The 13,402-nt window shown below is 55.5% G+C and overlaps 1 protein-coding gene across 4 annotated transcripts in view; it reads right to left on the bottom strand.

The window, feature by feature from the left end:
• Positions 1 to 13,402, bottom strand: part of DNMT3A (DNA methyltransferase 3 alpha) — a 99,561-nt gene that overhangs the window by 39,580 nt on the left and 46,579 nt on the right. For all 4 annotated transcript variants that reach the window (XM_080684458.1, XM_080684460.1, XM_080684459.1 and 1 more), the window contains exons 4-6: positions 8,402 to 8,672; positions 2,264 to 2,307; positions 1,739 to 1,885 (exon numbers count right to left, since the gene is read on the bottom strand). In XM_080684458.1, the coding sequence (XP_080540584.1) occupies positions 1,739 to 1,885; positions 2,264 to 2,307; positions 8,402 to 8,672 (462 nt within the window). The remainder of the gene's footprint in view (positions 1 to 1,738; positions 1,886 to 2,263; positions 2,308 to 8,401; positions 8,673 to 13,402) is intronic.

Raw genomic sequence — 13,402 nt, 5'->3', positions numbered from 1 at the left:
GACCTGGACTGCCTGCCCCTTTCCAGGCTCTTCCGGGGAAAGTAATCTCTTCCTTCCTGGATCCTGAAAGAACTGGAAACAATCAAGTCGCCAACCCCCGACCCTGTTTTGACTTTCTCTAGAGCAAACCCTGGAACAATGTACTGAGGATAACGCCTTCCTCGGTAGGCCTGGGGTAAAGACAGTGAGAGTGAAGGTGAAATGCCCCAGGTGGTGGCAATTCACAGCCTTGCACATTTCCGAGCCCTTCCTCTACTAATCAAACCCGCGGGGGGAGCAGCCCCACCCACTGCGCTTCCCTGGGTCTCCCTCTCCACCGCCTCCCCTCCGCTCACTGCCGCAGCCCTCGGCGGGCTGGCTCACACCCGCCACATGACCCCCACCGAAGCTTCTCTCAGGAAAGTCACAGCTACCTCCAGTTCGTCAGATGCAATGGGTCAGATGCAATGGGCACGCATCAACGAATTCAGCCTCCGCAGGGCAGGTGGCCACTCTCCCCACAAAACCTTCCCTCTGAGACCCACACTCTCCCCTTGGCTTCCTCCCAGGCCCCTGCTTTGTCCCCACCCGCCACCCTTCTCTAGACGACCATAAATGCAGGGGTTCCTGCAGCCCAGACCTTCCTCTGCCCAGGCCCAGGCACCTCAGAATTTCAACAGGATCCCTGGATCCCCAAACCTGTTCCTCCCTCGTCTTCCCTGTCAGAGGACAAGGTGCAACGATCACAGCACTCAGGCCGGACTCCTGGGGGCTGTCCTGAGCCCTCCCATCCCCTCTCCTGCACCCTCCCATCCATCAGCACACACCACCGGTTCCATCTCCAACATCCAGCCCGGATCGGTCCCTTGTCTCCACTGCTGCCCTGGATCCACTTCAAACCTCTCCTCTGCACAGAGACCTTCCGTGGCATCCCAGTGTGCTGAGTTCAACCAGCTTTTGGAGGCCCTGATGACCGGACCCCAATCATCTCTCAGCCTCAACTGGCCCCACTTCCTCCTTCACTCATTTCACTCTGGGCGTGCTGGCCTTTCCTTTGGCCAAACAAGCCAGGGCCTTGCCTGGGCTGTTTATCTGCCTAGAACAGTGGTCGGCAAACTGTGGCTCGCAAGCCACATGCGGCTCTTTGGCCCCTTGAGTGTGGCTCTTCCACAAAATACCATGGCCTGGGAGAGTCTATTTTGAAGAAGTGGCGTCAGAAGAAGTTTAAAAAATTTGGCTCTCAAAAGAAATTTCAATCGTTGTCCTGTTGATATTTGGCTCTGCTGACTAATGAGTTTGCCAACCACTGGCCTAGAACATTCTCTCCCATCCGGATCCTCACAGAGCCAGCTCTTCCATTCCTTTAGGTCTCAACTTAAATGTCACTTCTTCCAAGAAGCCTCTCCTGATTACCCCACCCAGAGCAGGCTCCAGTTATCCTCTACTTCAGCCCGTTTACTTGTTTGCTGTCCGTCTCCCCCATCAGAATGTCAACTCCATGAGGACAGGAGTTATATATGCACAGAGCCTAGTATACTGCTTGATACCGGGTAAGCGTTCAATAAACATTGTTGAAAGAACAAAGGAACCAGTTACGACCTAAGGAGTAAGCAGTTTCCTGAAAGTACCAGAGATGAACCTGAAGGGGACACTGAGGCTCAGCCAGGGCCTGACAACAGCCACAGGGGGTGGCTGAGGCGAACTTCCGGTTTTCCAATGATGTGGGACCAGTTGGGGCACAGACCAGAAGGCTCCTCACCTCCCTTTTCCAGCGTGCCAGCCACTCGTCCCGCTTGCGCTTGCTGATGTAGTAGGGGTCCCCCGCCTGGAAGGTGAGCCGTGGCATGGGCCGCTGGCGGAGGCTGGACTCCCAGCCCAAGCCACCCCGGAGCCGGCCCCGGGAGCCCTAGGACAGAGAGACAAGAGAGAGACAGACTGGCATTAAGATGGGCACCGACAGCCCCACTGCAGGGTGGGTCCCATGGAGGGGATACTGAGGAGGCACTGACTCCTGGCCTGAGATGCCCACCCTGCCAGGGGTGGGCTGGAGACTGAGGGACGAGGGTGCGGGGACACATGGGCATAAACCAGGAGGGGAGGGGGACTAGATGGCTGCCTTGGGGGACTTCCAACCTCCACACCCACTTCCTCTCCTCCTCACAGAGGATGTGTAAAGAAGGGGCCACGCCACCTCAGACTCCCCTCACGCACACTCGCCACGGCTGCCTTTCTGCTCCTAGAATCAGGATCCACAGAGCCCCTGGGGGTTGAGGAAAACACTTGCCTCCATTTTCATAGATTCGATGTTGGTCTCCTTCTGTTCTTTGCCTGTGAAGAGGGAAGAACAAAGGGACTGTCGGCAGAGTTACGGGAGTGGCTCGGAGGCCCCACCTTGCGCCCGGGGTGCCCGCGATGGGGACAGGAGTCCTCCAGCCGTTGAGTTGTTCCTGTGTCAGGCCTGAGGGCCCACTATGTGCCTGGCACCGTGCTGGGCCCGAGGACTCAGAGCATGGCCAGAGCGGAGAAGGGCCTGGGCCAGACAACGAAAGCCAGGGCTGTGGCTTCCAGCCCATTGACCGTCCCGGCACACAGAAGGGGCCATCTGGAAATTGCCCCAGTTCCTCCCGGTCAGCAGAGCTCCCTTCGGGAGGAGGGGGGCAGCCTGCACAGCCTCCCTTGGCCCTGGAATGGAACAGCTGCTTCTGTGTGCACGGCCCTGGGCAGGGGAGCAGTGGGGTACAGGGCCACTGGAGCACGACTGTGGTGAAGCAACTTCATTTCTGTGAGACTCAGTTTCCTCATCTGGAATGTAAAGATGCTGGAGATAATTTCTAAGGTCTTCCTGCAGTTCTCAGTATGATGGTTCTGTTATTAATAGATGCCTCCGTACCCCAGTCCCCTCCCCATTCCAGGTTCCTAAGCTCAGCCTTTATTCGATGAGATCTCTGTAACCTCTCCTAGCCTGTTTCCTCGCTGAATTAAGGTAGATAACCCTTCTGAAGTCTTTAGGTTACTGGGAACATTAAATGTCTAGAGCAGGGCTTGGCATACAGTAGGTGCTCAATAAAAGTTAGTTTTGTTCCCCTTCCCTAAGGCAGCAGTTCCCTGTAATTCCTCAACTGGATCCTGACTCCAGTTCCTGGGGGCAGGCTCCCCGGGGGCAGAAGCCCAGCAGGGCTGTCTTTGGGAGAGCCCTATCCTCTCCCTGCCCCGCTCCCGGCCCCAAGCAGAACATCCCTGCCCTCCTCCCCCGGTCCTCTCGGGGTCCTCCCCTCCCAGGTGCCAGGTCGCAGGCTCAGCACCACCGGTAGCGGGCCCTGGCTATGGCGTTGGGTTAATGATGCCTTCCTGAGCTTTCGACAGGAGGGCAGGGCGAGCAGCCCTCCTCTTGGTTGGGCCCGAACGCTTTTCTCTGAAGCCAAGAGTATTGAGTGTGGGCCCACAGGCAGGAAGGTCACTCAGGCTGGTTCAGGGTAGCTGGGTGGCGGGGGCGGGGAGAGGGCAGCTGCGGAGGGGGACACAAAGAGCCCAAAGCGGAAAAAACAGCCCCTGCTGCAGCTCCTGGCTCACAAGCGGAAACCAGCCACAGCACTGAAGGCCTCGAATCCTCAGCCCCCAGAGGATGTTTCTTTCCCTCCCTCTCACCGGAGAAGACAGGGGACATTTGCGTCTGCCCCAGGCAGGGGCCGGGCCGGGGCAGTTCTGGGTTACAGCGGACCCAGAGCCCTGGGGGAGGGGCAAGGCGGGGCCCGCACCTGCAGGAACCAGGGGCAGCCCGCAAGCAGGGACACCGAGGACCACACGTGGGGTCGCCACACCCGCAGAGCTGGCTGCGGAGGGCGGAGGGGCGAGAGGGAGGAAGCGCGCAAGTCTACCGACTATGGCGGGGGCGAGCGGTGGTGCGCGCATGTACTCGTGGACGCTTTGTACCCGGCGGGCCTTTTAAGGTTTGTCTCACCCGGACTTTCTGTCTCTTCCAACGTGGTTCCTTTTGACCCTCTCGCTCCACCACTGCCCGCTTCCCAACATTCCCTCGGGTCTCCCAGAGCCGGGCTCCCCATCCTGCCAGCCGGTGGCCCTCCTCCCCCGAAGTCCCTCCTCCCCGAAGTCCTCCGCCCTCTCCAACCTGCACAGTTTGCCCGGCGAGGCTTTGCGCTGCCAGAAGGGGGCGCCCGCCCTCGGATCTGATGCACCCTAAGGACCTCAAACATTTCCTACCCGGGACCCTCCGTGACATTGGATCTACGGAAAACCATTTATTCATTCAAATGAAAGGAGACCAGCCGCTGAAAGAAGAGTATTGTAAGGATAATGGAGTCAATCTTCCGGCCCCTAGGTTTTGCCGATGGGGAAACAGGCCTGGGGAGTGGCGTGACTTACTACCAGGGCGGAGAAGACAGCTCACTTTATACTGCACCGTCTTCCCAGATGTTCCCCCTCCCGTAATCCCCGGCCCCATGGGCCCCATGCTCTCCAAACAGAATTATTCTTCCTTACATAGTTTCTAACTTCCTTCTTTCTGGAATGTTCTCCCTGACGGACTCTGCGCATGCCCAGTGGAGTGATATCGCACATACTTGAGCAAGCAAAACTACAAACTGGGCTACCTCAGAATGCTGCTCTTGTCCGGGGTCCAGGAGGGTGAGCCGCTCTCTCAACACTCCCTCGCAGTCCATCTGCTCCTGGCCCAGACCCAGGGCCACAGGCTGGGCCAGGTGGCCGGGCGCCTTCCCGGGTGGCCCTGGCAGGCTTGGAGGCCAGGGTGCTCCTAACACTCATCTGTTGGCCTGGGACTATACTCAGCAGGGGGCCACCCCAAATTCCCTTTCAAATGAACCTAAATCTCAATCACACAGGGCAGTCACGAGCTCAACACTGAGCGCTCAGTCTGAGGAGAGAGGAGCTCTGTGCTGACCCCAAGCTGGTCCTTTACTAGTTGTATCACCTTGGGTAGGTAACTGAACTCTCCGAACCCTCAATCTCCCCATCTGAAAAGTGGGGATAGCCTGGCTGGGTGGCTCAGCTGGTTGGAGCATCATCCAGTGCACCAAAAGGTGGTGGGTTCGATTCCGGTCAGGGCACACACCCAGACTGTGGTTTAACGTCCAGTCGGGGTGCATACGATCAATGCTTCTCTCTCACATTGCTGTTTGTTGTTGTTTTCTCTCTCTCCCCCTCTCCCTTCCTCTCTCTGAAACAAACAAACAAACAAATCCTTGGGTGAGGATGAAAAAAACACACAATGGGGATAAAGGAGCCTTCCTCCCATGATCACAAAGATTACAGAATACATTAAGAGCAGGGCTTCCCAAACTTTAATATGCATTGAAATCACAAGGTTCTCTTGAACACGTAGGTTCTGATTCAATAGGTCTAGGGTGGGGCCTGCGAGTCCGCATCCCTCACTTCTCAGGTGATGCCAGGTGATGGATGGACCACTTGGAGGCGTGAGGTTATAGCACACTCAATACACTGAGTCAAAGAAAGCCACTCTGGCACCGTTACGGTTAGCATCACGGCATCAGCGCTGGGAGTGCGGGCGCCTTCTTAAGGCCACCACCTGTGTGTCCAGGTGGCCCTTGTCCTGATTATGCATCATCTCCCCGGTTCCTCCTTCTTTCTCCTGGCTGTTCTCTCAGGAGCTGGGGCTCCTACAGTGCATACTGGAGGGTGCCCAGGCCATAGGAACTCTGCTTGAGAGCCTCCACTTCTCCTGTATGGGACCTAATGAGAGGGGTTCCAGGAGAGACAGATGGGGTCCCCTGAAGAGAGACCTAGCATGAAGGGAACTGAAAGAAGACCACAGCCCAGTTCCTTCCTTGCTGGGGCCTTAGTCTCCTCTCTCCTCAGAACCAAGCAACTGAGTACGTATTCTATGTGGCTGACGCTAGAAGAGTGGCCAAGCCCCCAGGAGGCCACTGCCCACCCCTAGGTAACACCTCACCAGGCTCAGTATCAGGCAATGCACAGTGGCCTTCACGGCTCCTACCAGCTCTAGCCCCTGCCAGCATCTCCCCTGCCTGGGCTGCTGCAGCCACACAGGAGTGCTCTGCGGCCGGATTCCGGAGATCAAGGAAACGAGCGTTTCGCCCACCATGCTCAACATGAAGATTCCGAAAAGATCTGACTGCAGAAGTCACCCTTGAGCATCTCCCCCCTTTCCTCTCACGTTCCTGGCAGTTGTCCACCTCTATCCAGTTCTGCTACCACCTCACTCGTCAGAGCCACGCGCCTCGCCTCTCTGTCTGTAGCATTTGCATCAGGTCCTAAGCCTCATCCTGCCTCTGGCCCCTCGGTTCATTCCATTCCAGGATCCAGATGGCAAACTGATCTTTCCAAAATGTGCAGCACATTATGTCAGGGTGGCCCTGCCTGCCCTCTCCTCACCCCACGCCCTTCTCCCTTGCTCTTTCCACGCCAGCCTGTGGGTTTCTGTCAGGTCCCCGAGTGCCCTGCTCCCTCCCACCTGAGAGCCCTATTCCTGTTCTCACTCCCTCCCTGCACACCCCTCACCTGGTGAACCCTTCAGCTTTTGTGTTATAGTTCCTCATAGAACCATGTTCATTTTCTCTTGGAGAACTTATCTGTGTTTAATCACACCCTTTTCAGTGCGGATTTCTCATGAATGTCTGTCTCTTCACAGGACTCTGAGGTCCTTAAGGGCAAGAACCAGGTTTTTGTTCATGAGGATTTTCCCAGATCCTGGCACAGACCAGAGGGGTGTTTAATAAATACCTGCTGACTGACTGAGGAAGGAGCTCCTGGAAACACATAGAAAGGGAGATAGGGAAACCCCACACCAAAGCAAACCTCAAGGTGAAAAGCAGCCAGAAAGGACTGCCTGGGCCCTGGGCAGCAGCTGGGTGCCACTGGTGGTGGGGTCCCAGGAACCTGGGAATCAGCCCAGATCCGCCCCTGGGGACCGGCACACGTGGTGGGAAAGGCTGACAGGTTCTGCACACCTGGCCTTTTTAACAGGAGGATGAGAGCTACTCCCTTTCCCCCTTCGTTTTATTCCACTTGGGCCCCTTGAACACTCACGCCAAGTGTCAGGACACAGCCCAGGAGGCACTCGGGTGAGGCTAGGGGCCCTGGACAGGTCAGGGCCCAGGCCTCCCAGCTGCACTGCAGAATAGAGGGGAGCGTGGATGGGCACACCGACGCTGAAGCCAGAGACTAGGACAGACTAAATCCTGGACCTGCCACTCACAGGTTTGGTGTTTGTGATCAAGTTGCTTCATCTTGGTAAGCCTCAATCTTTTCCACCTTAAGTTGGGGACAATAATTCCTCTTGAAGAAGATGGTTTGGAGGAGTGAAACACTGAACACGGAGTCCCTCAGAAAACACTTTGCGCTTAGTGGAAGCATCATAGACATCAGTTGAGTAATAAGCGCACGGAAGATCCTTTAGTAAATCTGGAGATCTCTTCTGGAGATGCTCTCAACCCGGCATGAATGTGAGGTTTGGATCCGTGCAAAATGAGTTATGCCAATTAATCAATTTACTCATTCCATCACACACACTTGGAGGGAAGACTTTTTCAAGTTAAAATGCACATATGCAAAGCAACCTGGCAGGGCCCTGGGAGGATCAAATGTGATAATGTATGAGAAAGCGCCTTGTAAACTGTGAAGCCCTGTACAAATGCTAGTTGTGCTCATTACTAACATGTTTACAGCTCGGTTGGCCCTGAAATCGCTGGCTTAACCTGAAAGAGAAAAGTGGGCAACTTTCCAGGACTCCAGGGCTAGGCCAAGAAGTCCTCGGAGGAAGAAGAGGCCTGGACTGGGCAGTGCCCCAGCCACCTGCCCCTCCCCCACCCGTCACAACCACGGTTTAGTCCGGTCATCTAAACTCCGGTGGGCTCAGCTCAGGACATCTGTGCTGGGAAGGCTCACGGGGCTTTTAATGCCCACAGAGCATCTGCTGCCCTTGGGCACCCATGCCAGGGGGCTACAAACACAGCGATCCCCAGGAACTGAGGTCTCATGGGCAAGCAAGCAGGCCAGGTGGGGCTGAGGGAAACAGGTGCACAACCAGCCTGACTGGGGGACCGGAGGTGTCTAGGGAGGAAGCGGGACAGCCATCACCCCAGTCCAGCAAATGTTGGCATTCTGCAACCCACTGTTGCCAGGTCTAGCTTTTTTATTTTCTCACAAGAAGCCAAAACTCCAGATTTTTATGTGAAATGTCTTGATTTTTAAATATTGGCAACTAATTTTTAAAAAATGTTTAAAATACTACATGGGCCAAATAAAACCTGTGTGTAGGCTGCATCCAGCCAGGAGCCTGCAGGGCACACCTGGGCAAGGAGACCTTCAGCTACCATGTCCAGCCCATGCCTCCAGAGACCTGTTGGGCCCCAAGTCTCCAACTTTCAGGTGAGCCCCAAAGAGGTGGCCCCTTGAGCCAGGGACTCACCTTCTTCTGTGGGGGCTCCTCGGCCATCCTTGGGGGTGCAGCAGCCATTCTCCACGGCTCGGGAGGCTTCGGGCGGGGTCTCAGCTGCACCCTCTCCCTCTGCCGGGGCCCCGCCCTTCTGTCCTCCAGCAGGGCTCCCTTCCTCTGGCTGGGGCTCACTTCGCTTCTCCAAGTCCCCATTGGGTAACAGCTCCGAGGGGCCTGAGTCCTGGGCCATGGATGGGGACTTGGAGGTCACCGCAGGGTCCTTCGGCGTGTCACTGCTCTCCACCTGGTCGTGGAGAAACACAGAGATGGTTAGACCAGTGGAACTCTGGTGGAAACTCTCTGTCCAGATAATTTTGTTCACATAAACGTTCATGCGGTTTTGCATGATGTTCATACATTCACAATTTTGCTCTGTTTCAAGGGGTTTACGGGCTTAACCTCCTGAAGTCAAGGGATCTATGGACTCCAGCTTAAGAAATGAGAGAAGAATCCAGCCAGGTTTGCCAGCTGGTTCCACAGCCCAGCTGCACCCCACACATACACTCACTGGGGTGACATAGGGCCCCTCCCCAACCTTGTGCAGCCTCACAACATTCCTACTTCGAAACAGGACCCCTCCTCCGGGGAAGACCAGCCTGGGCTGATCCGACCTCTGTGCCAGAGCCCGCCCAGCTTTCCCCTGGGTCTCTAAAGCCAGTGACTAGCTGCCGGGAGGGTCAACCTCCCTCAGCCCCCCACAAAGAAGCATTCCTCTGAACCCCAAAGCCCAGCACATTCTTCCCCTCAGCTTTGGCCCCCACGGGTTCTCCCAGGTGCTCAGACCCCAGGACAGCCAAGGCCCCACCAAGCAATTCTCAGTTTATACAGCACACCCTCCCCAGCGCGTGGCCCCAGGCTCCCCCTCCAAGAGGAAATGCAGTGCTTTGTCCCCAAGCATCTAAGAACTCCCTACAGGTAAACTATTAACAGTTTGGCGAGTACCTTTCCTAGACTTTTTTCCTATGTATCTACCATCACCCATAAGTTACATATGTATACGTATGGACTCACACACCGGTCCAGAATTGTTTTTTTCTAAAGGATACCATACTCTCATCCTGTTCTGCACCTTGCTTCTTCACTTAACAAAGTAGGGTGGGCGTCTCTCCCTCCCTGTGCACATGGTGGGCCTTTGGGCCGATTTGATTTTTTTAACATATATTTTTATTGGTTTCAGAGAGGAAGGGGGAGGGAGAGAGAGAGAAACATCAACGATGAGAGAGAATCATTGATCAGCTGCCTCCTGCACACCTCACACTGGAGATTGAGCCCGAAACCCAGGCATGTGACCTGACCAGAAGTCGAACCGTGACCTCCTGGTTCATAGGTTAATGCTCAACCACTGAGCCACGCCGGTCGGGCCTGATTTGCTTTTTGCTGAGGTGAACGCTTGCACTTAGAGCTCTGTGCATCTGTGGATTTCTGCAGGCCGGAGTCCCAGAAGTGGGCTGGCTGGGGTGAGGGCAGGCCCATCTAAGCGTGAGTAGAAACGCCCAACCCTCCAATGTGTTGTTCCACTCAAGTGCACCCAGAAAACCGAGGAGAGCTCTGGTTTCCCCAGGCCCGCCCTGCACAGTCCTGCAACCTCCAAGTTGGCTTCTGCTCTTAGGGTCTATGATTTCAACTCTGAGCCTGCTATTATTTGGTGACAAACCCCCACGGGTAGCAAATAGAGACTAGGGCCTTGGGAAAAACAATAAAAATAAAAACAAAAACAAAAAAACAGGACTAAACCAGAGTCCTTGGACGAGCCTGCAGACACATGGAGCAGCATGAGCGCGAGCGGAGGGAACTCCAGGCCCTTTGCCAAGCTGTTCTCCTGGCTGTGCGGGCGGGCCTGCTTCCAGGAAGAGCACCTCCCATGGAAAGCTGCAAATGTGCGCAGTCCTCAGCAGTGGGGGCGGGGGAGGCTGCAGCAAGAGGAAGAGGAGGCCTTCAGCGGAAGCGGAAGCAGGAATTCCACCACTGGGTTTGGGCACTGAGGACCAAAGCCAGCAGAGCCAGGAGGTCAAACACGGGAATGCAAGTGGAGCAAGAGGCCCTGTCTCTCTCCTCAGCTGCCATCCCACATGTCGAGACCCACACACTCTCTCCAGGACTCAGACGGATTTTCCCACCTCCCTGCTCAAACCAACAGGGCTCCCTTGGAAGGCCCCTCCCTGGTGCAAGTCCTCTCACCCTCAAGGCTTTCTCATATGTAAGGAAGTCAGTGGGCCCAGGCAGCCTGGAGAGTGGGGCACGCCCGGGCCCCCACAGCCACCCCAGGTCTGGCTGTGCTGGGCACCACAGCTCCAAACGGGGCACTCCCAGGGAGGTGCGTGTGGGATTCCCGCGGGCCCACGTGTAGGTCACAGCCAATTTCTTACCATGGCGGCGTTCTCCTTTCCTCAAGCCACTTGCTGCCCCACAGACACCTCGAGTTGGGGTAGGGCCCTGGTCCCCAAAACTGCTCAAGGCAACTCCGCTGCTATTTACTTCCTGCCTGGGAACCACACGGCTTCTTCCCACCCTGGGACTCACTTCCTGTTGGCTGCCAGCTCCATAGCACAGACAATCAGGAGCACCTGCTCCAAGACCCACACACCCAGGCTCCTGCCTGCCTCCTGAGCAAGCTCCCCTCCCAGGCAGCCCTGCAGGACCCTGTGTGAAGCAGTGCAGACACACCATCCCCTCAGAGGCAGGCGGATGAGGCCGAAGCGGGGTACTCTGCACAGCTCCAGCCCCAGGGTTAGCACCTCCCCTCCCCTCTTCCCAACTGGGCCATTCTCCATGCCCGTCCTCTCTGGTCCTCGGTGAGCCTGCATCACCCAAAGCTCTGGGATTAGGGGGAGCTACTGACTCCTGCTGTGGACCCCTTGATCCACCTTACCCACCCCTCACCCCTCACCGCCCTCTCTTTGGGGCCCAGGGTCACTGGGCAGATCACCAAGAGGGAGGAAGGAGGTCCACAGGCAAACAGACTGAAGCAATTCTTCAGATCTCTGGGGAGGAGCTGGGTGCTCCCTAAAAGGGGCATCTCAGGCGAGAAGAAAGCATAATCCACACCTGGAAGCCCCCGAGAGAGGCTATCCCAGCTAGGCCTGCACTCTCCTGCCCCCACCTCCAGCCTTCCTCTCAGCTGCCTCCTCTGCACTCCTCTCCTCTCCCCTGATCGCCATTAGCTTGTGCCTCTTGGAGGCAGGACCTTTGTCTGGTTAGACTCAGCATGGAGTGGGGCACCTGGCAGGTGCTCAGGATTCACAGTTGCTTCCTTGCTGCTGAAGGCCGGGTGCAGAGCGAGAGCAGCCTGCTCATACACTTAGAGGGAGTCTCAACTTTGCTGCATGTCATATCTGACTGTTAAAGATCCAGTTTTTGTTTGCTTTTATTTGCCTTGAAAGGAGACACAGCACACCCTGAGACATTCGTTTTTCCCACGGGGAGAGGAGGAAGGAGCAGCAGAAGCTGCTGGCCCTTTTAGAAGGCACCACCACCAAACTGCAGCTGTAGGTGACAAGTTCATCTTCCTTTGCTTCTCACCTATGGGGCTGGGGAGCGGGAGGGGCATGACAGCAACGAGCACACTCACTTCTCTCTTGGGTGAGTGGGGGCAACAGATTAGAGACAAGCTTGATCTTGTCACCCACTGTGCACCTGCCCATGCCCATTATGCCTCACTCTGGATCTTTTTTTAAAAAAATATTTTATTGATTTTTTTTTTTTTACAGAGAGGAAGGGAGAGGGATAGTTAGAAACATCAATGAGAGCGAAACATCGATCAGCTGCCTCCTGCACACCTCCCACCGGGGATGTGCCTGCAACCAAGGTACATGCCCTTGACCGGAATTGAACCTGGGACCTTTCAGTCCGCAGGCCGATGCTCTATCCACTGAGCCCAACCGGTTAGGGGCGTCACTCTGGATCGTCAAACCCTGCCCGCCACCTCCTGGGGGCCCTCAGAACTTGCTGACTTTTGCCTTCCAGGCAAGACCCCTTCACCCTGGGACAACTGACTCCTGCTTCTCTGTTGCCTACTACCTACTCCTTGAGCTTCCTCGGCAAGCAGCTTATTCCAAGCTGGTGAAGGCAGTGGTTCTTAATGGGGGGTGATTTTGCCCCAGAGGCCATTTGGCGATGTGTCTGAGACATTTTTGGTGGTCACACTGGGTGAGGCAGATTGCTGGCTTCCTGTGTGTGGGGGCCAGGGGTGCTGCTAAACACTCTGTAAGATACAGGATAGCGCCCACAACAAAGAGTTATTTATTCAGCCCAAAATGGCAACGTGAAAATGTGCTGTTGTTGAAAAGCCCTGGGCTGAAGGTAGGGGCACTGACCAGGGGCTGCCTTTTTTCTAAGGACCATTTGAAAAACAACTTTAGCCCGGTCGGATAGCCCGGTCCGAGTGGCTCAGTTCGTTGAGCTTCGTGCACCGAAAGGTTGCCGGTTTGATTCCTGGTCAGGGCACCAGGGGTTTGATCCTCAGTCAAGGAGCATACAGATAGCAACCCATCCATGGATCTCTCTCACATCGATGTTGATGTTTCTCTCTCCCTCTTTTTCTCTCTCCCTCTCTCGCAACATGTCCTCGGGTGAGGATTTTTTTTTTTTTTTAAAGTAAAGTTAAAAAAATCTTTAAGAAAATACTGTGGTAAAATACACATAACCTAAAATTTACCATTTTAACCACTTTCAAGTGTACAATTAATTCAGTGGCACTAAGTACATTCACACTGTTGAACAACCATCACCACCATTCACTCATCTTCAGAACTTCTCCTCATCCCAAACAAAAACTTTGTACCCATTGAACAACTCCCCGCACCCCTGCCCCCAGTCCCTGGTAACCACTGTTCCACTTTGTCTTCTAAGGAACATTTTAAAGTCATCTGCCTGTCTGCCTCTCTCTCACACACACAGGGGAGGGCTCTGTGCTAGGCCTTGGTCTTCGGAGACCTCAGCCTCGCCCCCACCCCCAGCTCGCAAAGCCCCAGGGGG

The sequence above is a fragment of the Plecotus auritus genome (assembly GCF_963455305.1).
Source record: "Plecotus auritus genome assembly, chromosome: 8".
In the NCBI taxonomy this organism is placed as follows: Eukaryota; Metazoa; Chordata; class Mammalia; order Chiroptera; family Vespertilionidae; genus Plecotus; species Plecotus auritus.
This window is presented reverse-complemented; position numbering and strand designations above follow the sequence as displayed.